General features: G+C 37.6%; 2 protein-coding genes and 1 long non-coding RNA gene across 3 annotated transcripts in view; 2 read left to right on the top strand and 1 right to left on the bottom strand.

The window, feature by feature from the left end:
* Window positions 1–24,963, top strand: part of LOC306981666 (ras-related protein Rab-27B-like) — a 607,733-nt gene that overhangs the window by 201,245 nt on the left and 381,525 nt on the right. The window lies entirely within an intron of this gene.
* LOC306981434 lies at window positions 1,256–2,525 on the top strand. Its single transcript, XR_013794112.1, has 5 exons — window positions 1,256–1,331; window positions 1,398–1,474; window positions 1,577–1,662; window positions 1,756–1,880; window positions 2,385–2,525. It is a non-coding gene; the product is annotated as an uncharacterized lncRNA (long non-coding RNA).
* LOC306981393 (putative ATP-dependent DNA helicase Q1) lies at window positions 3,425–5,346 on the bottom strand. The gene is made up of 3 exons (XM_079580998.1): window positions 5,167–5,346; window positions 4,923–5,002; window positions 3,425–4,790 (listed from the first exon to the last, which is right to left on the bottom strand). The coding sequence occupies exons 1-3, from the start codon at window positions 5,331–5,333 to the stop codon at window positions 3,571–3,573; spliced, it is 1,467 nt and encodes a 488-aa protein (XP_079437124.1). The 5' UTR covers window positions 5,334–5,346; the 3' UTR covers window positions 3,425–3,570.

Raw genomic sequence — 24,963 nt, 5'->3', positions numbered from 1 at the left:
CTGGAGAACATGTCTCCTTTTTTGTTGTCAATTTTCCAGTCAGTCAGCAGCAAATGTCTGCCAGCTGCATGTGCTGCACTTTGTATAGCACTACGGGGGAGAGAGCCTCGGATGTCAGCCTTTGCATACTATGTAAACAGCATACTACATCATGGAGGTGCGAAAAAAGCTGCCTTCAAAAGGTTAAGCAAAATGGCGATCACAACATCATACACGTGTGCCATTGGCAAACAAAAGGAGTTGGCTGCCACCTGCGGTGAAAGAGTGCAGGAGCTAAAAGTTTCCACAGAACTGTACTTGACCTCAGAAGCAGATGGGCACCCTGTGGACATGGCAAGCGTCAACATGGAGGACCTCTCACTGTCGGGTGCGACTCTACCCCACTTGAATAAGTTTAAAACTAACAAAAAAACATTTGTATTTATTTTGCACTTGTTTATTTTTTAATGAAGTTCTTCATTTGACATTTTCCACAGATGACAATACTGAAAGCCGAAACTTCTTCAGCCAGCTACCATTCTCTGAGACTGCAGAAATGAACACTCCACCTGCTGCCACACAACCAGAGCCACCACCCACATTCTCAATAACAATGGACAATTTAGACTTTTTCATGAAGGCTCACCAGCAATCGTCACTCACCAGCAATAAATCCCTCCACTGGATACATCACATTGCTGTTGAAGACCGTATTCAAACAAGCCACCTCAGTGATGTAAGGCCAGATATTGACATTACCACTTACAATCTTTCTCACTCGCTTCCAGGATCAGAAACCCAAGCTCACATAAGGAGAGAGTTTATAGTGTTGGGCAGCAGAATTCTCACTCAACATCTTGAAGTTTTAAAGCCACTTTCCAAGGCTGTGTTAAATCACATCCCACATAAATATTCTGAAGAAATGAAATTACGCTCCACAGACGTATGTATAATTTTAATATTGTTTTAAAGCAGAAGCATGTATTGCATTGACCATTTTACTTACTGTTTACAGTACCCCCTTGGACTGCTCTTCAAGAATGAAAACAAAACAGGGGATTTGATAGATGTACTCACCCATCTCCAGAAAGAGTAACACAATATTTATTTACTCTAATACTTGTTGAACAAAATGTTTTAATGTTTTACACACTTTTATATAATTTCTGTTCAGATATGTTCCAAGGGGACCACATGGCTTGGAAAAGGTTTTTGTAGGTGGTGACCGCCTCACTGAGGGAAACTGTAGAAACCTTCAATGGACTTTTAGAGGTGGAGCTACAGAGGAAGAACGACTCGAAGGTTTAGCATTTAAGTTTGAAGATTGGCATGCCATCAGGAATCTGCTTGAGGTATGTGATGTTGCTAAATACTTTATATTCTGCAGTAGTACTTTAATATTCATTTGAATTCCCTAGATCCATTACAAAATATTTTTCAACAAGATGTCGTCCAAAGATCATGGAACACTTTTTTCAAACATGAATGTGCTGAGGTACATTGATTACAAGTGCATTTTTGTGGTGTGTTATAAAGCATGAAAATGTTTGTCACGGCACGTTGTACTTACATCTGTGTTACTTTTCTGTCTGTACAGTCTTTTCCAGTGCTTCCAAGACAACATGAATTGTCTGGATGCCCCATGAAATGATTTAGCAGTCCTGCCACCATGAATTTGGCACGGTCTTGTATTCTCATTTATTTTAATTTGATGACAGTGGAGTTTTTCTGAAAGGCGAATGATCTTAATGCTATTTTACAACCATATGTACACAGGTGTTCCAATGCTAAACAAGGCCCCACAGCCGCCTACGATGCCTACAAACATTTTTTGAGGAAAGACACGGCAGCACTTTTCCTGGCCGCAGCTCTGGAGCACTTTGGCCTCGAGGATTTGTCAGGTATTACATTTTTTATTTTGTCTTTTTATGTCTTCAAGAAATCCTTTAAAGCATGAACATCAGTCGTGTAAATGTACTTCGGCAAAAGTGGCACATACAAATTCTACTTTAGTATGTACCCTATGATTAAATAGCTCAAAGTATTTCACATTTTCTTTTTTGACACTTTAAAAGATGGAAAATAAGTGTACATCAGGACTGAACCAATTGTTACCGGTTAATTGTCAGAATGAACTACTGATGTTTTCATACTTTATTGTTTTGATGTTTCAAACAAGAAATACTTCACTGACTGAAATTCATACGACAGATGTTTAAAATACTGTTTAAAATACTTTGGCTCTTAATCAATTTAAAATGCTGTGATGTAGAAAGTAAACATACAGACTCTAAAATGTACTGACCAAATAGTAAAACTATTAATGTACTAAACACTAGTGATGTTAATGAAGATAGTTATTTATGTGACATAATAGTAATTTCTATATTTTCATATGTACACAGACAGGCCACCCAATTTCATTCCAGCTGACATTGAATCTGGGTGCCAAGCAGACCAGAGAACGTGGCTTCATGACAAAACAGAGGAGTTGATCGACAAGTATGTCATGTTGCTGGGAATCTTTGGTAAAGCAGATGACCAACCTACAGCTCAATTCCATGTCGTGAGCCAGAATGTGACAAAGCATACATTTCTCCAGAGGCAAGGCAAAGGCATGAAGAGAAGAAACACAATCTAGTGTTGTCTTCTCCACCGTCACCTTCTACAACAACAGCACTCAAGCCAGACTCCATCAAAGAGCACTCGGAAGCAAGGTTAGGCTTCAGCTTTGTCTTGCTGAACATGATGGACGCTGTAAAGGAGGGCGATGGAGAACGGCTGATGCGGCTTTACCAAGTTGCTCTCCTTTTCTACAAGGCATATGGTCACAGCCAGTATGCTTATAGCACTTTATTACTGACTCTGCAACTTAATGCCACACTGTCCCCGAGAATGGCCCACAATCTAAAATGGAACCGATTCTGGAATGGAAGAGGTGGAGCGGGGAATAACATACCGCTTGACTTGCACTTAGAGCACATGAACAATTACTTAAAGTCTTTTCTTAAAGGTCTTGGCCCAAATCTTAATGAAACCTCAGCAGACAGAATCAGTAAATCTATTGGCATACTCAAAGAGATGATGGACAACACTGACAGGGAGCTGGAGGTCACCAAACCAAGTGGTGTGCATCATACATCAGGCGAGGAGCAAGACATTGCAACTCTTGTGGCCATTTTCAAGGACAGACAACTGTTCCACGACCAGCCAGGGAGAGAATACCAGTCATTCCCCTCTTTTGGGAAAGACTTGCTGGGAAGACTACAGTATGCTAACCTTTACCTATGGATGCAAACAAAAATAAAAGACTGGAGAAAAGTTGCTGTCTGATCAAACAGATCTGACTGTGCTTGCAAAATACAACAAGTAGTGTTATTTTATTTATAAATGTGTTTGTGTGAAATAATAGTTTTACTTTTTAAATTCCAACAGTGTTTATTTATGGTGCAGTGTTTAATAAAAAGCTGTAAAAGTTTCTCTTCAAACATTTATTTTTAGACTCAAAGAAAAATACAAAAGTACAGGGATTTACATGACTTCAAATATATGGCACATACAGTATTTAAAGTGAGAATTGTGTCATCAGTATTAATCTGAACCTTCAATGGCAGCAACTCCAGACTCTGAGCTGCTTGCGGATGTGTGTTCTTGGTCCATGTTTGGCTCATCATAATACCCTGTGTAATATATGTCTGGAAAGATGACACTGTCAGCTGTTGTAGCGGAAGGACTCGGGCAATTTGCAATGTCCTCAAATACTTCATTTATAATGTGTAGGATAGCATATGCGTGTGTCTGATTGAATACTGGTAGGTGCTTGCCAATGTATTGTATATCAAAGATATATTCACTGTGCTCTATAACGGCATCAATGAGTTCAGAGCCAAACCCAGTGCAAGCGGTTCTATTTGTGTACAAATGTTGTTTTTCCTTGAGTAATGTTATCTGATATTGCAACAAGAGGTCCCTTAAGAGCACCTTATCTCCTTCAGTCACCTGTCTACTAACAAGATGTTCTGGAAGTGGCCTTGGGGGCAGTTCATACACGGGAGTAGAAACTGGGCAACCTTCTGTGTTACATTGGCATACAGAGTGACAGTAGGTGCAACACTGATGACCTGGTGTAATTGCAGTGGCTTGTTTGTCAAAATGGCTGTACAAAGCCTTCCTAATGCAAGAGTGTCTTTTGGTAGTTAGCAGCTCCTTCACTGCTTGATCCATCCTAGTGTGCTGTTTGACAAAATAAATAACAGCATGTGACGGTTTTCCATTCCTGCCTGCCCTGCCTATCTCCTGCACAATGGCTTCCATGTCCTTTGGAACACCATACATAACCACATGAGAAATGTTTGGAAAATTTAAACCCATTCCGAGTGCAGTAGTTGCAACTACAACTTTACAGTTGCCTTCTCCACTCAAAGATGACAGCACTCTGCTCTTATTGTGTGGGAGTGTTTTGCTATGAAACATGCCTATTATCATGTTCTCTGCTTGGTGCATGGGATCTCTGCCAACCCAACAATCTTCATCAAGTTCAGCTTCTAGGTAGCAGAAGACTCGTCCAACATCTTTTAAAGTCTGACAGTAAATAATAACAGGAGACATGGCAATTCCCTTTTCTTTGACTTCCTGTACTATCCAGTCCATGCAGTCCAGGTGAGGTCCAGGAATATGGGCCAATCCAAGCCTGATGTTGGTCCGGTTCGGGCTTTCAATCACAGTCACTGCCTTTTCTAGATGAAGCTGCTTCACCACTCTGGCTCTTGACTGGACATCAGCAGAAGCTGTTAGGGCCATAATAGGTGTCCCTGTAAGACACAAATTCATATGTACATTTAAAAGCTATAATGAATTATTGAAAAGCCATTAATGAATGTTGTATTTCAACTCTGATAATTACATATTTCGAATTTATTTTATTCTAAGACTAATAAACCAACCTGCTTTGACAATGGACCTCAGTTCTCCAAGTCTGGCGAAGCACTCTCTGAAGGCGCTTTGTCCTTTTTCAGCCAGGCCCCTAGTAGAAAGAAGGAAAGCATTAGCACACTAACTTGACGCGAAGGTTGAATAAGTTATAGTCAAATATAAAGCATTACATGCTGTAAGCGGGTGCAACCCGGTGCATGTATAACAAATCATTATGGATGTTGTTTTAGTTACAAGTAAAATGCGAAAGCTTACCATTTGTAAGTGAGGTGCACTTCATCAACCACAATGCCGACCAGGTCCTTGATGTTAGACAACAGGCGCCTCCATTTGTCGTTTAACAGCCATGCTTCTGGGCTACCGAACAACAACTCCGCTTTACCGCTGAAAATCTCCACGTCGCTATTCACTCCGATCTGCATAGCGGTTACTCCAACTTTCGAAGCCTCGGTAACTTGCTGCTCCATGAGTGCAAGCAGAGGAGACACCACGACCACAACTGGATTTTCATATAGTGACATCTTTTTCGCAACGAGTGGAGCCAACTGGTATATTAAGCTCTTCCCAAAGCCAGTAGGAAGCAAGGCGAAAACATCTTTTTTAAAAATAAATGCTTCCAGTGCTGTTAGCTGCTGGTCCTTAAGTGACTCGATGTGGTTTTGATCATTTAAAACAGAATTTACTGCGGATTGGAACATACTTTCAGGTCTCCCGAGCGCCATCCTTGTTGTTGTGAGGGGACTTCCGCAGCGCAAGAGTGACGCAGTTAGCGTCACTGCAAATAAACGAATCTGATTGCACGGTACCGTTCGAACTCGGCTGAGCAGCCAACAAGGACGGGCTTGCCAGACTGATACCCCGTGTATGAAATATACAGAGGGGGATCATTCTGGATCCCAGGCTAGAATTCCACAGGGATCCATTCTTGGACCTAAATTATTTATTCTCTATATAAATGATCTATGTAATGTCTCAAAAAGGATAAGATCTGTTTTGTTTGCTGATGACACCACCTTGTACAGTTCTGGTGACGATCTAAACCAGCTCCTAGAAATGGTGGAGAGAGAGTTACACAACCTCAAAGTCTGGTTTGATATTAATAAATTGTCTCTAAATATAAAGAAAACAAAATTTATGATTTTCTCGAACCGAAAAATTGACAGCCAAGTAAACCTAATGCTCAACAATCTGCCTTTAGAACGAGTTTATGAAAACACATTTCTTGGAGTTATAATAGATCATGATCTAAATTGGAAGTCACAGATTAATAATATCAGAATGAAATTATCAAAAGCAATAGCGATATTATATAAATCCAGATATATTTTAAACAAAGAAAGCTTAATTCTTATATATAACTCATTAATCATGCCATATATCACTTATTGTTTAGAAATTTGGGGAAATACCTATAAATCAAACACACACAAAAATTTCACCCTACAAAAAAAGGCAATAAGACTCATCACATTCTCAACCTACAACCAACCAACCCATCCCCTATTCATAAACCTGCAAACATTGAAATTCTATGATTTAGTAGATTTGTATACAATAAAAATGATGTTCAAAGTAAAAAATAAACTTGTGTCACAAACACTACAAAATATGTTCACCGTCAGACAGAGCCGGTATGAGCTCAGAGGAGTGGAGATGTTTGTAAAGAAAACATTTCAAACAAACACCATGAGATTTTGTGTTTCTATTAAAGGGGTCGATCTCTGGAATAACTGTACAGAGGATCTCAAATCATGTCCCTCTCTCTTCCACCTAAAGAGAATGTATATAAGTATTATACTTGAAAAATACCTTAATTCTGTTTACTTGTCTGTTTAATACTGTCAACTTACTTTAAAATGTGTATATGTATATATGTATGTATGTGTGTATGTGTATATATATATATGTATATATATAATAAAATCCTTTTGAATGTCTGATGTTATGTTGGAAAGTTAACAAAAACACGTGCTGTAAGTTTAAAAAGACAAGGGTAGGCAAAATAAGCATTAGCTTCAGCCTATACCTTTTCGATCATTTTTGTATGTTATGTTGTGAAGAAGTATACTTAACTGAATGTAAATCTTTTGTCATAATTTTGACCGAATAAACTGAACTGAACTGAACTATATCACTCTGGCAACAGTTAATGAACATTCTATATCACTCTGGCAACAGTTAAAGAACATTCTATATCACTCTAGCAACAGTTAAAGAACATTCTATATCACTCTGGCAACATATACATAATATTCTATATCACTCTGGCAGCAGTTAATAAACATTCTATATCACTCTGGCAACAGTTAATGAACATTCTATATCACTCTGGCAACAGTTAAAGAACATTCTATATCACTCTGGCAACAGTTAAAGAACATTCTATATCACTCTGGCAACAGTTAATGAACATTCTATATCACTCTGGCAACAGTTAAAGAACATTCTATATCACTCTGGCAACAGTTAAAGAACATTCTATATCACTCTGGCAACAGTTAATGAACATTCTATATCACTCTGGCAACAGTTAAAGAACATTCTATATCACTCTGGCAACAGTTAAAGAACATTCTATATCACTCTGGCAACAGTTAAAGAACATTCTATATCACTCTGGCAACAGTTAAAGAACATTCTATATCACTCTGGCAACAGTTAAAGAACATTCTATATCACTCTGGCAACAGTTAAAGAACATTCTATATCACTCTGGCAACAGTTAAAGAACATTCTATATCACTCTGGCAACAGTTAATGAACATTCTATATCACTCTGGCAACAGTTAATGAACATTCTATATCACTCTGGCAACAGTTAAAGAACATTCTATATCACTCTGGCAACAGTTAAAGAACATTCTATATCACTCTGACAACAGTTAATGAACATTCTATATCACTCTGGCAACAGTTAAAGAACATTCTATATCACTCTGGCAGCAGTTAAAGAACATTCTATATCACTCTGACAACAGTTAATGAACATTCTATATCACTCTGGCAACAGTTAAAGAACATTCTATATCACTCTGGCAACATATACATAATATTCTATATCACTCTGGCAACAGTTAATGAACATTCTATATAACTCTGGCAACAGTTAAATAACATTCTATATAACTCTGGCAACAGTTAAAGAACATTCTATATCACTCTGGCAACAGTTAAAGAACATTCTATATCACTCTGGCAACAGTTAAAGAACATTCTATATCACTCTGGCAACAGTTAAAGAACATTCTATATCACTCTGGCAACAGTTAAAGAACATTCTATATCACTCTGGCAACAGTTAAAGAACATTCTATATCACTCTGGCAACAGTTAAATAACATTCTATATCACTCTGGCAACATATACATAATATTCTATATCACTCTGGCAACAGTTAAATAACATTCTATATCACTCTGGCAACATATACATAACATTCTATATAACTCTGGCAACAGTTAAATAACATTCTATATCACTCTGGCAACAGTTAAAGAACATTCTATATCACTCTGGTAACAGTTAAATAACATTCTATATCACTCTGGCAACAGTTAAAGAACATTCTATATAACTCTGGCAACAGTTAAATAACATTCTATATCACTCTGGCAACAGTTAATGAACATTCTATATAACTCTGGCAACAGTTAAATAACATTCTATATCACTCTGGCAACATATACATAACATTCTATATCACTCTGGCAACAGTTAAAGAACATTCTATATCACTCTGGCAACAGTTAAAGAACATTATATATCACTCTGGCAACAGTTAATGAACATTCTATATCACTCTGGCAACAGTTAAAGAACATTCTATATCACTCTGGCAACAGTTAAAGAACATTCTATATCACTCTGGCAACAGTTAAAGAACATTCTATATCACTCTGGCAACAGTTAATGAACATTCTATATCACTCTGGCAACATATACATAACATTCTATATCACTCTGGCAGAAGTTAAAGAACATTCTCTATCACTCTGGCAACAGTTAAAGAACATTCTATATCACTCTGGCAACATATACATAATATTCTATATCACTCTGGCAACAGTTAAAGAACATTCTATATCACTCTGGCAACATATACATAATATTCTATATCACTCTGGCAACAGTTAATGAACATTCTATATCACTCTGACAACAGTTAAAGAACATTCTATATCACTCTGGCAACAGTTAATGAACATTCTATATCACTCTGGCAACAGTTAAAGAACATTCTATATCACTCTGGCAGCAGTTAAAGAACATTCTATATCACTCTGGCAACAGTTAAAGAACATTCTATATCACTCTGGCAACAGTTAAAGAACATTCTATATCACTCTGGCAACAGTTAAATAACATTCTATATCACTCTGGCAACATATACATAATATTCTATATCACTCTGGCAAAAGTTAATGAACATTCTATATCACTCTGGTAACAGTTAAATAACATTCTATATCACTCTGGCAACAGTTAAAGAACATTCTATATCACTCTGGCAACATATACATAACATTCTATATAACTCTGGCAACAGTTAAATAACATTCTATATCACTCTGGCAACATATACATAACATTCTATATAACTCTGGCAACAGTTAAATAACATTCTATATCACTCTGGCAACAGTTAAAGAACATTCTATATCACTCTGGTAACAGTTAAATAACATTCTATATCACTCTGGCAACAGTTAAAGAACATTCTATATCACTCTGGCAACATATACATAACATTCTATATCACTCTGGCAACAGTTAATGAACATTCTATATAACTCTGGCAACAGTTAAATAACATTCTATATCACTCTGGCAACAGTTAATGAACATTCTATATAACTCTGGCAACAGTTAAATAACATTCTATATCACTCTGGCAACATATACATAACATTCTATATCACTCTGGCAACAGTTAATGAACATTCTATATCACTCTGGTAACAGTTAAATAACATTCTATATCACTCTGGCAACAGTTAAAGAACATTCTATATCACTCTGGCAACATATACGTAACATTCTATATAACTCTGGCAACAGTTAAATAACATTCTATATCACTCTGGCAACATATACATAACATTCTATATAACTCTGGCAACAGTTAAATAACATTCTATATCACTCTGGCAACATATACATAATATTCTATATCACTCTGGCAAAAGTTAATGAACATTCTATATCACTCTGGTAACAGTTAAATAACATTCTATATCACTCTGGCAACAGTTAAAGAACATTCTATATCACTCTGGCAACATATACATAACATTCTATATAACTCTGGCAACAGTTAAATAACATTCTATATCACTCTGGCAACATATACATAACATTCTATATAACTCTGGCAACAGTTAAATAACATTCTATATCACTCTGGCAACAGTTAAAGAACATTCTATATCACTCTGGCAACAGTTAAAGAACATTCTATATCACTCTGGCAACATATACATAACATTCTATATCACTCTGGCAACAGTTAAAGAACATTCTATATCACTCTGGCAACAGTTAAATAACATTCTATATCACTCTGGCAACAGTTAATGAACATTCTATATAACTCTGGCAACAGTTAAATAACATTCTATATCACTCTGGCAACATATACATAACATTCTATATCACTCTGGCAACAGTTAATGAACATTCTATATCACTCTGGCAACAGTTAAAGAACATTCTATATCACTCTGGCAACAGTTAAAGAACATTCTATATCACTCTGGCAACAGTTAAAGAACATTCTATATCACTCTGGCAACAGTTAATGAACATTCTATATCACCCTGACAACAGTTACAGAACATTCTATATCACTCTGGCAACATATACATAACATTCTATATCACTCTGGCAACAGTTAAAGAACATTCTCTATCACTCTGGCAACAGTTAATGAACATTCTATATCACTCTGGCAACAGTTAAAGAACATTCTATATCACTCTGGCAACATATACATAATATTCTATATCACTCTGGCAACAGTTAAAGAACATTCTATATCACTCTGGCAACAGTTAAAGAACATTCTATATCACTCTGGCAACAGTTAATGAACATTCTATATCACTCTGGCAACATATACATAATATTCTATATCACTCTGGCAACAGTTAATGAACATTCTATATCACTCTGGCAACATATACATAACATTCTATATCACTCTGGCAACAGTTAAAGAACATTCTATATCACTCTGGCAACATATACATAATATTCTATATCACTCTGGCAACAGTTAAAGAACATTCTATATCACTCTGGCAACAAATACATAACATTCTATATCACTCTGGCAACAGTTAAAGAACATTCTATATCACTCTGGCAACAAATACATAACATTCTATATCACTCTGGCAACAGTTAAAGAACATTCTATATCACTCTGACAACAGTTAAAGAACATTCTGTATCACTCTGACAACAGTTAAAGAACATTCTATATCACTCTGGTAACAGTTAAAGAACATTCTATATCACTCTGGCAACAGTTAAAGAACATTCTATATCACTCTGGCAACAAATACATAACATTCTATATCACTCTGGCAACAGTTAAAGAACATTCTATATCACTCTGACAACAGTTAAAGAACATTCTATATCACTCTGGCAACAGTTAAAGAACATTCTATATCACTCTGGCAACAGTTAAAGAACATTCTCTATCACTCTGGCAACAGTTAAAGAACATTCTATATCACTCTGGCAACAAATACATAACATTCTATATCACTCTGGCAACAGTTAAAGAACATTCTATATCACTCTGACAACAGTTAAAGAACATTCTGTATCACTCTGACAACAGTTAAAGAACATTCTATATCACTCTGGTAACAGTTAAAGAACATTCTATATCACTCTGGCAACAGTTAAAGAACATTCTATATCACTCTGGCAACAGTTAAAGAACATTCTATATAACTCTGGCAACAGTTAAATAACATTCTATATCACTCTGGCAACAGTTAATGAACATTCTATATAACTCTGGCAACAGTTAAATAACATTCTATATCACTCTGGCAACATATACATAACATTCTATATCACTCTGGGAACAGTTAAAGAACATTCTATATCACTCTGGCAACAGTTAAAGAACATTCTATATCACTCTGGTAACAGTTAAAGAACATTCTATATCACTCTGGCAACAGTTAAAGAACATTCTATATCACTCTGGCAACAGTTAAAGAACATTATATATCACTCTGGCAACAGTTAATGGACATTCTATATCACTCTGGCAACAGTTAAAGAACATTCTATATCACTCTGGCAACAGTTAAAGAACATTCTATATCACTCTGGCAACAGTTAAAGAACATTCTATATCACTCTGGCAACAGTTACAGAACATTCTATATCACTCTGGCAACATATACATAACATTCTATATCACTCTGGCAACAGTTAAAGAACATTCTCTATCACTCTGGCAACAGTTAAAGAACATTCTATATCACTCTGGCAACATATACATAATATTCTATATCACTCTGGCAACAGTTAATGAACATTCTATATCACTCTGACAACAGTTAAAGAACATTCTATATCACTCTGGCAACATATACATAATATTCTATATCACTCTGGCAACAGTTAAAGAACATTCTATATCACTCTGGCAACAGTTAAAGAACATTCTATATCACTCTGGCAACAGTTAATGAACATTCTATATCACTCTGGCAACATATACATAATATTCTATATCACTCTGGCAACAGTTAATGAACATTCTATATCACTCTGGCAACATATACATAACATTCTATATCACTCTGGCAACAGTTAAAGAACATTCGGTAACGCTTTAGAATACGGCCCGGTAATTAACAGGTAATTTCGGTGGTACATCCCTGGTACTTACAGAGGTAATTAACAGGTAATTACGGTGGTACATCCCTGGTACTTACAGAGGTAATTAACAGGTAATTACGGTGGTACATCCCTGGTACTTACAGAGGTAATTAACAGGTAATTACGGTGGTACATCCCTGGTACTTACAGAGGTAATAACAGGTAATTACGGTGGTACATCCCTGGTACTTACAGAGGTAATTAACAGGTAATTACGGTGCTACATCCCTGGTACTTACAGAGGTAATTAACAGGTAATTACGGTGCTACATCCCTGGTACTTACAGAGGTAATTAACAGGTAATTACGGTGGTACATCCCTGGTACTTACAGAGGTAATTAACAGGTAATTACGGTGGTACATCCCTGGTACTTACAGAGGTAATTAACAGGTAATTACGGTGGTACATCCCTGGTACTTACAGAGGTAATTAACAGGTAATTACGGTGCTACATCCCTGGTACTTACAGAGGTAATTACTATGTAGTTGCAGTGGTACATTCCTGGTAATTACAGGTGTGTTTAGGTAACTTAAGTGGTAGTAACTAGGTACTTTTAGTGGTAAGACCTAGACCATCAGTGATATATAGTAAGAATGGGCTTATGTAGGTTATGATAGCTGGTACTGATATGATGGTTGCTTATGATTATGATGACTTTGTGAATAAACAAAAAGTAATACATTTAATAACACATGAGTCTCTTTATTTTGATGAAAACACAGAGAAAGCAAGAAAAACATTTATACATTTATTACATTTTGGTATACATTCTCCTAAATAGGTTTTCCCATACAGGCAAATAATCTGTATTTACATCCCTGGACTTTCATGTACAAATGTCTGTAGTTAACCATTAATTAATACAGCAACCCCACAGACTTACCAGTTACAACACTTGTAATTACCAGGTAATTAACACAATTCACGGGCCGTATTCTAAAGCGAGACAAAGCTGGTAACTACCAAGGACTGACCAGTTACAACACTTGTAATTACCAGGTAATTAACACAACTCACGGGCCGTATTCTAAAGCGAGACAAAGCTGGTAACTACCAAGGACTTACCAGTTACAACACTTGTAATTACCAGGTAATTAACACAACTCACGGGCCGTATTCTAAAGCGAGACAAATCTGGTAACTACCAAGGACTTACCAGTTACAACATTTGTAATTACCAGGTAATTAACACAACTCACGGGCCGTATTCTAAAGCGAGACAAAGCTGGTAACTACCAAGGACTTACCAGTGACAACACTTGTAATAACCAGGTAATTAACACAACTCACGGGCCGTATTCTAAAGCGAGACAAAGCTGGTAACTACCAACGACTTACCAGCTACAACCCTTGTAATTACCAGGTAATTAACACAACTCACGGGCCGTATTCTAAAGCGAGACAAAGCTGGTAACTACCAAGGAGTTACCAGTGACAACACTTGTAATTACCAGGTAATTAACACAACTCACGGGCTGTATTCTAAAGCGAGACAAAGCTGGTAACTATAGGGATTTACCAGTTACAACACTTGTAATTACCAGGTAATTAACACAACTCACGGGCCGTATTCTAAAGCGAGACAAAGCTGGTAACTATAGGGATTTACCAGTTACAACACTTGTAATTACCAGGTAATTAACACAACTCACGGGCCGTATTCTAAAGCGAGACAAAGCTGGTAACTACCAAGGACTTACCAGTGACAACACTTGTAATTACCAGGTAATTAACACAACTCACGGGCCGTATTCTAAAGCGAGACAAAGCTGGTAACTACCAAGGACTTACCAGTTACATCACTTGTAATTACCAGGGACATTTCAGGATTTTTGACATGGGGCCTCATCTCCTTGTTATCCAGAGTGTTGTTGATTTCTGGAGATATATTTACTTTTTAATTCAAGCAGTCCTTATATTTTAAGAGTTTAGTGGTGCTAGGCTAGTGCTGGGCTAAAATCAACAGCACTCTGGATAATTAGGAAATTATGCCCTATGTCAAAAATCCTGAAAAATCCCTTAAACAGAACTCAGGGGCCATATTCTATATCGAGACAAAGCTGAAAAGTTCCAAGATTTACCAGTTACAACACTTGTAATTACCAGGTAATTAACAGACCTCACGGGCCACCTCACGCGAGACAAAGATGGCAAGTCCGAAGACTTACCAGTTGCAACACCTGTATTTACCAGGCTTATGGACCTGCGGGTCCATAAGCCTGGTTTCCATCAACAAAAAACAGCAATTCTTCTTCTGGTTCTGAGGCTTCTTATTTTCTTTGGTAGCCAAGGAGAGGAGCCTGCGATTCCACCGAATGGACTGTGGACTTAAGAACTTCATTCAGTCGTCAGTTGTCCTCACACTGGCGGGTTAGATACAGGTGAAGGTTACCTCTGCAATACATAATGTTTATAAAGTAATTGCGTGTTGAACATTATTCTGTTCTAACAGCAGGGGGATAGCATTATCACTTACATTTGTTTTGACCCATCGGTGTGCCTCTTCTTGGAAGCAGGACCTAAAAAATGTAAGTGGAAGATGTAATTTTAGTTGCAAAGGTTTCTATATTTTAAACTTGTAATGAAGTTCACATAAATACATAGACTATTTTTTATTTAGGGCTGAGATTATCAAATTTATTTCTGTTTAGTGGATTTTGTGTGTGTGTGTGTGTGTGTGTTTTGGGGGGTCTTGCAATTGTAATCGCAATTGATCACATTTAATCCTGCTTCATTACGTAAATGTATCTCCTGTGAACTATAAGGAGAGTGTTCCTAACGTGTGCACACCTGAACTATGGCAATGCAAAGCTCCATGTTAGGAAGCACTGCTTTAGGCAACAGTTTGTGCTTCCTACTATACATTTAGTCCATCTGTGTCACACACTCACAAATTATTAGGATCCAATTTGTATACACGTGTGCCTTAGTCCATGTAAATGCCACCACATGAAAGAAAATAACCCCCAAATAAGTTTGTTTAGAGCTAAATGCTTCAGTGAAATTAAAATAACAAACAGCTTTAGCAAGTGCATTACATTTACTCACTTTTAAAGGGAAGAGCTGAGAATCTTTCAGGGAATGCTTCTCATCCTCACATGGAAAATGGTCCAAATTTACACAGCGCTTCTAATGTCAGTGCACGAGCGGCCTCAGGTCTACTGTAACAAAACTTTTAACAACATGCACATGTGTAAATACTTTAGTCATAGATGAGAGGTAAACAAATTAAACCTTACTCAAATCTACTTACATTCTGACTGAGTCTTTGTCAAAGTGTGTGCTTCATTTCCCTGCATTCTTCTTTTCCGCATAATGCACGACATACTGGTGGATACTGGAAGGCCTTCATGTCTTCATTCTCACAGGCCTTTAGATCACAGTACCTTCTCTGGTATTTGTAAAATGGACAAACAGGATACTGAGGTGAGGACACTTAACCTTCCCACAACTATTGCAAAAGTCACTTTACCTTCTTCTTTGTGCATATCACTGAATTCCAATGTAGTAAGATGTTGTTGCTAAAGATGATTCTCTAGTTGTGCAGACCCTGGAGACAATGTGGGGGAAGTGTCTTGCCCAAGGGCACAACAGCAGCATGTACCAGTGGGAGCTGGGGTCATCTAGGTAAAAAGGAGAGAGTAAAGAATTAGCCCCATTCCCATTTGTGACAGTTTTATGTCAAACACCAAAAGAAACTGTCCTTTTTCTTAAATTAATTTCAATAGAATTCTCAGATTAAATTAAACAGATAAATGTAATGCACAGGGATGGCCTGGTCAACCAGCTGCTCTTGCTTTCTGCTCAAAGACAAGAGTAATTGGGACTTTTCTCACAGCCAATCATTCAACACATTTTATAAATCGATCCAATCAGAGACGCCAGTTTGTAAATGAAGACTCTCAAATCACATCGCATTCAGAACAAACTTTATCACTTCTGTTACCTGTAATTAAAATAATTAAGCGTTTTTCCTGATTTGACACAAGATGAGTGCAATATTTGACAATTAAGTGTAGTGGGATGGGTCGGCAATGGCATGTTCTCCAGATTACATGTTTCTCCCATCCTGCGAACAATCTACACATTTGTGTGTGAATTGGAGAAGCGCGTTAGCGAGCTGGCTCAAGATCCAGTGCAAGCAGGAAAAAAAGGCAAAAGAAACCCCAAAACACAACAAACAGATCTCAGAATCGATTTGATTCTACATTATCTTAAAAAGGGACCATTGTACTCGTTTATATTCCATCCTTTAAGGCCCCGTTTATTTTGGATCAGCACTTTTACTCAAATATCATTTTAGAATCATTTCTTGCTTAAACCCTAAGAAGTATCACGGAGTTAAATTCTCAAAACTCTTCCTGTTTGCGCCTCTGCACAGACGGAGGGGGGCAGGGGCGGGCGGAGCGTCTCGGTGCTGGTGTTACGTTAAGGGGCAGACAGCGTTTAGGATTTATGGAGACAATGCTGAAAACAGCGATATTAACGTTACTTGCGCTTTACAGAGGCTAATTGTGTGCATATTTAATTAGGTCCTCGCGGTCATTTGTAAGGATTTTTCTTGTAAGACTCGGGCGGATGTGCGTCACGGTCGCCGTTTTAAAAAATGAGCGGGAAAGGTCAGACGCTACGCTTTATCGACTAACAGTACAGTCTGAAGCATAAATAATTCTCCTGGGTCAAACTACCTGCAAACGGAAGTCAGAAATATCATTTCGTTGGATATTAATGAAGTATATTACCTTATTTCGGTGGCTTAGGTGGTGTACGTTGCTTCACTTCAGCTCCCACAGCAGCGCACTGCGGCTGCGCAGAACCAAAACGTAACGAGGTACGCAAGCGTCATGACGTCATGACGCTCGCGTCCACAGGCTCCACACAGCGCTGAAGAGCATAGATCTACAGCCTGAATAAGTTAGTATGCTTTATTAATATCCAACGATATGACATGTCTGACTTCAGTTTGCAGGTAGTTTGACCCAGGAGAATTATTTATGCTTCAGACTGTACTGTTAGTCGATAAAGTCTGACCTTTCCCGCTCATTTTTTTTAAACGGCGACCGTGACGCACATCCGCCCGAGTCTTACAAGAAAAATCCTTACAAATGACCGCGAGGACCTAATTAAATATGCACACAATTAGCCTCTGTAAAGCGCAAGTAACGTTAATATCGCTGTTTTCAGCATTGTCTCCATACATCCTAAACGCTGTCTGCCCCTTAACGTAACACCAGCACCGAGACGCTCCGCCCGCCCCTGCCCCCCTCCGTCTGTGCAGAGGCGCAAACAGGCAGAGTTTTGAGAATTTAACTCCGTGATACTTCTTAGGGCTTAAGCAAGAAATGATTCTAAAATGATATTTGAGTAAAAGTGCTGATCCAAAATAAACGGGGCCTTAAAGGATGGAATATAAACGAGTACAATGGTCCCTTTTTAAGATAATGTAGAATCAAATCGATTCTGAGATCTGTTTGTTGTGTTTTGGGGTTTCTTTTGCCTCTTTTTCCTGCTTGCACTGGATCTTGAGCCAGCTCGCTAACGCGCTTCTCCAATTCACACACAAATGTGTAGATTGTTCGCAGGATGGGAGAAACTTGTAATCTGGAGAACATGCCATTGCCGACCCATCCCACTACACTTAATTGTCAAATATTGCACTCATCTTGTGTCAAATCAGGAAAACACTTAAATTATTTTAATTACAAGTAACAGAAGTGATAAAGTTTGTTCTGAATGCGATGTGATTTGAGAGTCTTCATTTACAAACTGGCGTCTCTGATTGGATCGATTTATAAAATGTGTTGAATGATTGGCTGTGAGAAAAGTCCCAGATACTCTTGTCTTTGAGCAGAAAGCAAGAGCAGCTGGTTGACCAGGCCATCCCTGTGCATTACATTTATCTGTTTAATTTAATCTGAGAATTCTATTGGAATTAATTTAAGAAAAAGGACAGTTTCTTTTGGTGTTTGACATAAAACTGTCACAAATGGGAATGGGGCTAATTCTTTACTCTCTCCTTTTTACCTAGATGACCCCAGCTCCCACTGGTACATGCTGCTGTTGTGCCCTTGGGCAAGACACTTCCCCCACATTGTCTCCAGGGTCTGCACAACTAGAGAATCATCTTTAGCAACAACATCTTACTACATTGGAATTCAGTGATATGCACAAAGAAGAAGGTAAAGTGACTTTTGCAATAGTTGTGGGAAGGTTAAGTGTCCTCACCTCAGTATCCTGTTTGTCCATTTTACAAATACCAGAGAAGGTACTGTGATCTAAAGGCCTGTGAGAATGAAGACATGAAGGCCTTCCAGTATCCACCAGTATGTCGTGCATTATGCGGAAAAGAAGAATGCAGGGAAATGAAGCACACACTTTGACAAAGACTCAGTCAGAATGTAAGTAGATTTGAGTAAGGTTTAATTTGTTTACCTCTCATCTATGACTAAAGTATTTACACATGTGCATGTTGTTAAAAGTTTTGTTACAGTAGACCTGAGGCCGCTCGTGCACTGACATTAGAAGCGCTGTGTAAATTTGGACCATTTTCCATGTGAGGATGAGAAGCATTCCCTGAAAGATTCTCAGCTCTTCCCTTTAAAAGTGAGTAAATGTAATGCACTTGCTAAAGCTGTTTGTTATTTTAATTTCACTGAAGCATTTAGCTCTAAACAAACTTATTTGGGGGTTATTTTCTTTCATGTGGTGGCATTTACATGGACTAAGGCACACGTGTATACAAATTGGATCCTAATAATTTGTGAGTGTGTGACACAGATGGACTAAATGTATAGTAGGAAGCACAAACTGTTGCCTAAAGCAGTGCTTCCTAACCTGGAGCTTTGCATTGCCATAGTTTAGGTGTGCACACGTTAGGAACACTCTCCTTATAGTTCACAGGAGATACATTTACGTAATGAAGCAGGATTAAATGTGATCAATTGCGATTACAATTGCAAGACCCCCCAAAACACACACACACACACACACAAAATCCACTAAACAGAAATAAATTTGATAATCTCAGCCCTAAATAAAAAATAGTCTATGTATTTATGTGAACTTCATTACAAGTTTAAAATATAGAAACCTTTGCAACTAAAATTACATCTTCCACTTACATTTTTTAGGTCCTGCTTCCAAGAAGAGGCACACCGATGGGTCAAAACAAATGTAAGTGATAATGCTATCCCCCTGCTGTTAGAACAGAATAATGTTCAACACGCAATTACTTTATAAACATTATGTATTGCAGAGGTAACCTTCACCTGTATCTACCCCGCCAGTGTGAGGACAACTGACGACTGAATGAAGTTCTTAAGTCCACAGTCCATTCGGTGGAATCGCAGGCTCCTCTCCTTGGCTACCAAAGAAAATAAGAAGCCTCAGAACCAGAAGAAGAATTGCTGTTTTTTGTTGATGGAAACCAGGCTTATGGACCCGCAGGCAGGATCTTGTGAACACGTTGTTCAGAGACTCCTGTTGAAAACTTAACCTTACTGTTAATTGCCCGTTATTTCTGGCTAAATACAGGTGTTGCAACTGGTAAGTCTTCGTACTTGCCATCTTTGTCTCGCGTGAGGTGGCCCGTGAGGTCTGTTAATTACCTGGTAATTACAAGTGTTGTAACTGGTAAATCTTGGAACTTTTCAGCTTTGTCTCTATATAGAATATGGCCCCTGAGTTCTGTTTAAGGGATTTTTCAGGATTTTTGACATGGGGCATAATTTCCTAATTATCCAGAGTGCTGTTGATTTTAGCCCAGCACTAGCCTAGCACCACTAAACTCTTAAAATATAAGGACTGCTTGAATTAAAAAGTAAATATATCTCCAGAAATCAACAACACTCTGGATAACTAGGAGATGAGGCCCCATGTCAAAAATCCTGAAATGTCCCTGGTAATTACAAGTGATGTAACTGGTAAGTCCTTGGTAGTTACCAGCTTTGTCTCGCTTTAGAATACGGCCCGTGAGTTGTGTTAATTACCTGGTAATTACAAGTGTTGTCACTGGTAAGTCCTTGGTAGTTACCAGCTTTGTCTCACTTTAGAATACGGCCCGTGAGTTGTGTTAATTACCTGGTAATTACAAGTGTTGTAACTGGTAAGTCCTTGGTAGTTACCAGCTTTGTCTCGCTTTAGAATACGGCCCGTGAGTTGTGTTAATTACCTGGTAATTACAAGTGTTGTAACTGGTAAGTCCTTGGTAGTTACCAGCTTTGTCTCACTTTAGAATACGGCCCGTGACTTGTGTTAATTACCTGGTAATTACAAGTGTTGTAGCTGGTAAGTCCTTGGTAGTTACCAGCTTTGTCTCGCTTTAGAATACGGCCCGTGAGTTGTGTTAATTACCTGGTTATTACAAGTGTTGTAACTGGTAAGTCCTTGGTAGTTACCAGCTTTGTCTCGCTTTAGAATACGGCCCGTGAGTTGTGTTAATTACCTGGTAATTACAAGTGTTGTAGCTGGTAAGTCCTTGGTAGTTACCCGCTTTGTCTCACTTTAGAATACGGCCCGTGAGTTGTGTTAATTACCTTGTAATTACAAGGGTTGTAACTGGTCAGTCCTTGGTAGTTACCAGCTTTGTCTCGCTTTAGAATACGGCCCGTGAGTTGTGGTAATTACCTGGTAATTACAAGTGTTGTAGCTGGTAAGTCCTTGGTAGTTACCAGCTTTGTCTCGCTTTACAATACGGCCCGTGAGTTGTGTTAATTACCTGGTTATTACAAGTGTTGTCACTGGTAAGTCCTTGGTAGTTACCAGCTTTGTCTCGCTTTAGAATACGGCCCGTGAGTTGTGTTAATTACCTGGTAATTACAAGTGTTGTAACTGGTAAGTCCTTGGTAGTTACCAGCTTTGGATCGCTTTAGAATACGGCCCGTGAGTTGTGTTAATTACCTGGTAATTACAAGTGTTGTAACTGGTCAGTCCTTGGTAGTTACCAGCTTTGTCTCGCTTTAGAATACGGCCCGTGAGTTGTGTTAATTACCTGGTAATTACAAGTGTTGTAACTGGTAAGTCCTTGGTAGTTACCAGCTTTGTCTCGCTTTAGAATACGGCCCGTGAGTTGTGTTAATTACCTGGTAATTACAAGTGTTGTAACTGGTCAGTCCTTGGTAGTTACCAGCTTTGTCTCGCTTTAGAATACGGCCCGTGAGTTGTGTTAATTACCTGGTAATTACAAGTGTTGTAACTGGTAAGTCTGTGGGGTTGCTGTATTAATTACTGGTTAACTACAGACATTTGTACATGAAAGTCCAGGGATGTAAATACAGATTATTTGCCTGTATGGGAAAACCTATTTAGGAGAATGTATACCAAAATGTAATAAATGTATAAAGGTTTTTCTTGCTTTCTCTGTGTTTTCATCAAAATAAAGAGACTCATGTGTTATTAAATGTATTACTTTTTGTTTATTCACAAAGTCATCATAATCATAAGCAACCATCATATCAGTACCAGCTATCATAACCTACATAAGCCCATTCTTACTATATATCACTGATGGTCTAGGTCTTACCACTAAAAGTACCTAGTTACTACCACTTAAGTTACCTAAACACACCTGTAATTACCAGGGATGTACCACTGCAACAACATAGTAATTACCTCTGTAAGTACCAGGGATGTAGCACCGTAATTACCTGTTAATTACCTCTGTAAGTACCAGGGATGTACCACCGTAATTACCTGTTAATTACCTCTGTAAGTACCAGGGATGTACCACCGTAATTACCTGTTAATTACCTCTGTAAGTACCAGGGATGTACCACCGTAATTACCTGTTAATTACCTCTGTAAGTACCAGGGATGTACCACCGTAATTACCTGTTAATTACCTCTGTAAGTACTAGGGATGTACCACCGTAATTACCTGTTAATTACCTCTGTAAGTACCAGGGATGTACCACCGTAATTACCTGTTAATTACCTCTGTAAGTACCAGGGATGTACCACCGTAATTACCTGTTAATTACCTCTGTAAGTACCAGGGATGTACCACCGTAATTACCTGTTAATTACCTCTGTAAGTACCAGGGATGTACCACCGTAATTACCTGTTAATTACCGGGCCGTATTCTAAAGCGTTACCGAACATTCTATATCACTCTGGCAACATATACATAATATTCTATATCACTCTGGCAACAAATACATAACATTCTATATCACTCTGGCAACAGTTAAAGAACATTCTATATCACTCTGGCAACAGTTAAAGAACATTCTATATCACTCTGGCAACAAATACATAACATTCTATATCACTCTGGCAACAGTTAAAGAACATTCTATATCACTCTGACAACAGTTAAAGAACATTCTGTATCACTCTGACAACAGTTAAAGAACATTCTATATCACTCTGGTAACAGTTAAAGAACATTCTATATCACTCTGGCAACAGTTAAAGAACATTCTATATCACTCTGGCAACAGTTAAAGAACATTCTATATCACTCTGGCAACAGTTAAAGAACATTCTATATCACTCTGGCAACAGTTAAAGAACATTCTATATCACTCTGGCAACAGTTAAAGAACATTCTATATCACTCTGGCAACAGTTAAAGAACATTCTATATCACTCTGGCAACAGTTAAAGAACATTCTATATCACTCTGGTAACAGTTAAAGAACATTCTATATCACTCTGGCGACAGTTAAAGAACATTCTATATCACTCTGGCAACATATACATAATATTCTATATCACTCTGGCAACATATACATAATATTCTATATCACTCTGGCAACAGTTAATAAACATTCTATATCACTCTGGCGACAGTTAAAGAACATTCTATATCACTCTGGCAACAGTTAAAGAACATTCTATATCACTCTGGCAACAAATACATAACATTCTATATCACTCTGGCAACAGTTAAAGAACATTCTATATCACTCTGGCAACAGTTAATGAACATTCTATATCACTCTGGCAACAGTTAATAAACATTCTATATCACTCTGGCAACATATACATAATATTCTATATCACTCTGGCAACAGTTAATAAACATTCTATATCACTCTGGCGACAGTTAAAGAACATTCTATATCACTCTGGCAACATATACATAATATTATATATCACTCTGGTAACAGTTAATGAACATTCTATATCACTCTGGCAACAGTTAAAGAACATTCTATATCACTCTGGCAACAGTTAAAGAACATTCTATATCACTCTGACAACAGTTGAAGAACATTCTATATCACTCTGGCAACAGTTAAAGAACATTCTATATCACTCTGGCAACAGTTAATGAACATTCTATATCACTCTGGAAACAGTTAAAGAACATTCTATATCACTCTGGCAACAGTTAAAGAAAATTCTATATCACTCTGGCAACAGTTAAAGAACATTCTATATCACTCTGGCAACAGTTAAAGAACATTCTATATCACTCTGGCAACAGTTAATGAACATTCTATATCACTCTGGCGACAGTTACTGAACATTCTATATCACTCTGGCAACAGTTAAAGAACATTCTATGTCACTCTGGCAACAGTTAATGAACATTCTATATCACTCTGGCAACAGTTAATGAACATTATATATCACTCTGGCAACAGTTAAAGAACATTCTATGTCACTCTGGCAACAGTTAATAAACATTCTATATCACTCTGGCGACAGTTAAAGAACATTCTATATCACTCTGGCAACATATACATAATATTCTATATCACTCTGGCAACATATACATAATATTCTATATCACTCTGGCAACAGTTAATAAACATTCTATATCACTCTGGCGACAGTTAAAGAACATTCTATATCACTCTGGCAACAGTTAAAGAACATTCTATATCACTCTGGCAACAAATACATAACATTCTATATCACTCTGGCAACAGTTAAAGAACATTCTATATCACTCTGGCAACAGTTAATGAACATTCTATATCACTCTGGCAACAGTTAATAAACATTCTATATCACTCTGGCAACATATACATAATATTCTATATCACTCTGGCAACAGTTAATAAACATTCTATATCACTCTGGCGACAGTTAAAGAACATTCTATATCACTCTGGCAACATATACATAATATTCTATATCACTCTGGCAACAGTTAAAGAACATTCTATATCACTCTGACAACAGTT

This window comes from Gobius niger (genome assembly GCF_951799975.1).
Source record: "Gobius niger genome assembly, chromosome: 22".
NCBI lineage: Eukaryota > Metazoa > Chordata > Actinopteri > Gobiiformes > Gobiidae > Gobius > Gobius niger.
Note: the sequence above shows the minus strand (reverse complement) of the source record. Positions and strands in the feature narration are given on the sequence as shown.

Bases quoted from the DNA above. Each gene is read 5' to 3' on its own strand.
- LOC306981393 (XM_079580998.1), bottom strand. From the start codon at position 5,333: ATGCAGATCGGAGTGAATAGCGACGTGGAGATTTTCAGCGGTAAAGCG. The intron at 5,003-5,166 runs GTAAGCTTTCGC...TCTTTCTACTAG, and splicing joins GTGCACCTCACTTACAAATG to GGGCCTGGCTGAAAAAGGAC. The intron at 4,791-4,922 runs GTTGGTTTATTA...TGTGTCTTACAG, and splicing joins GAGGTCCATTGTCAAAGCAG to GGACACCTATTATGGCCCTA.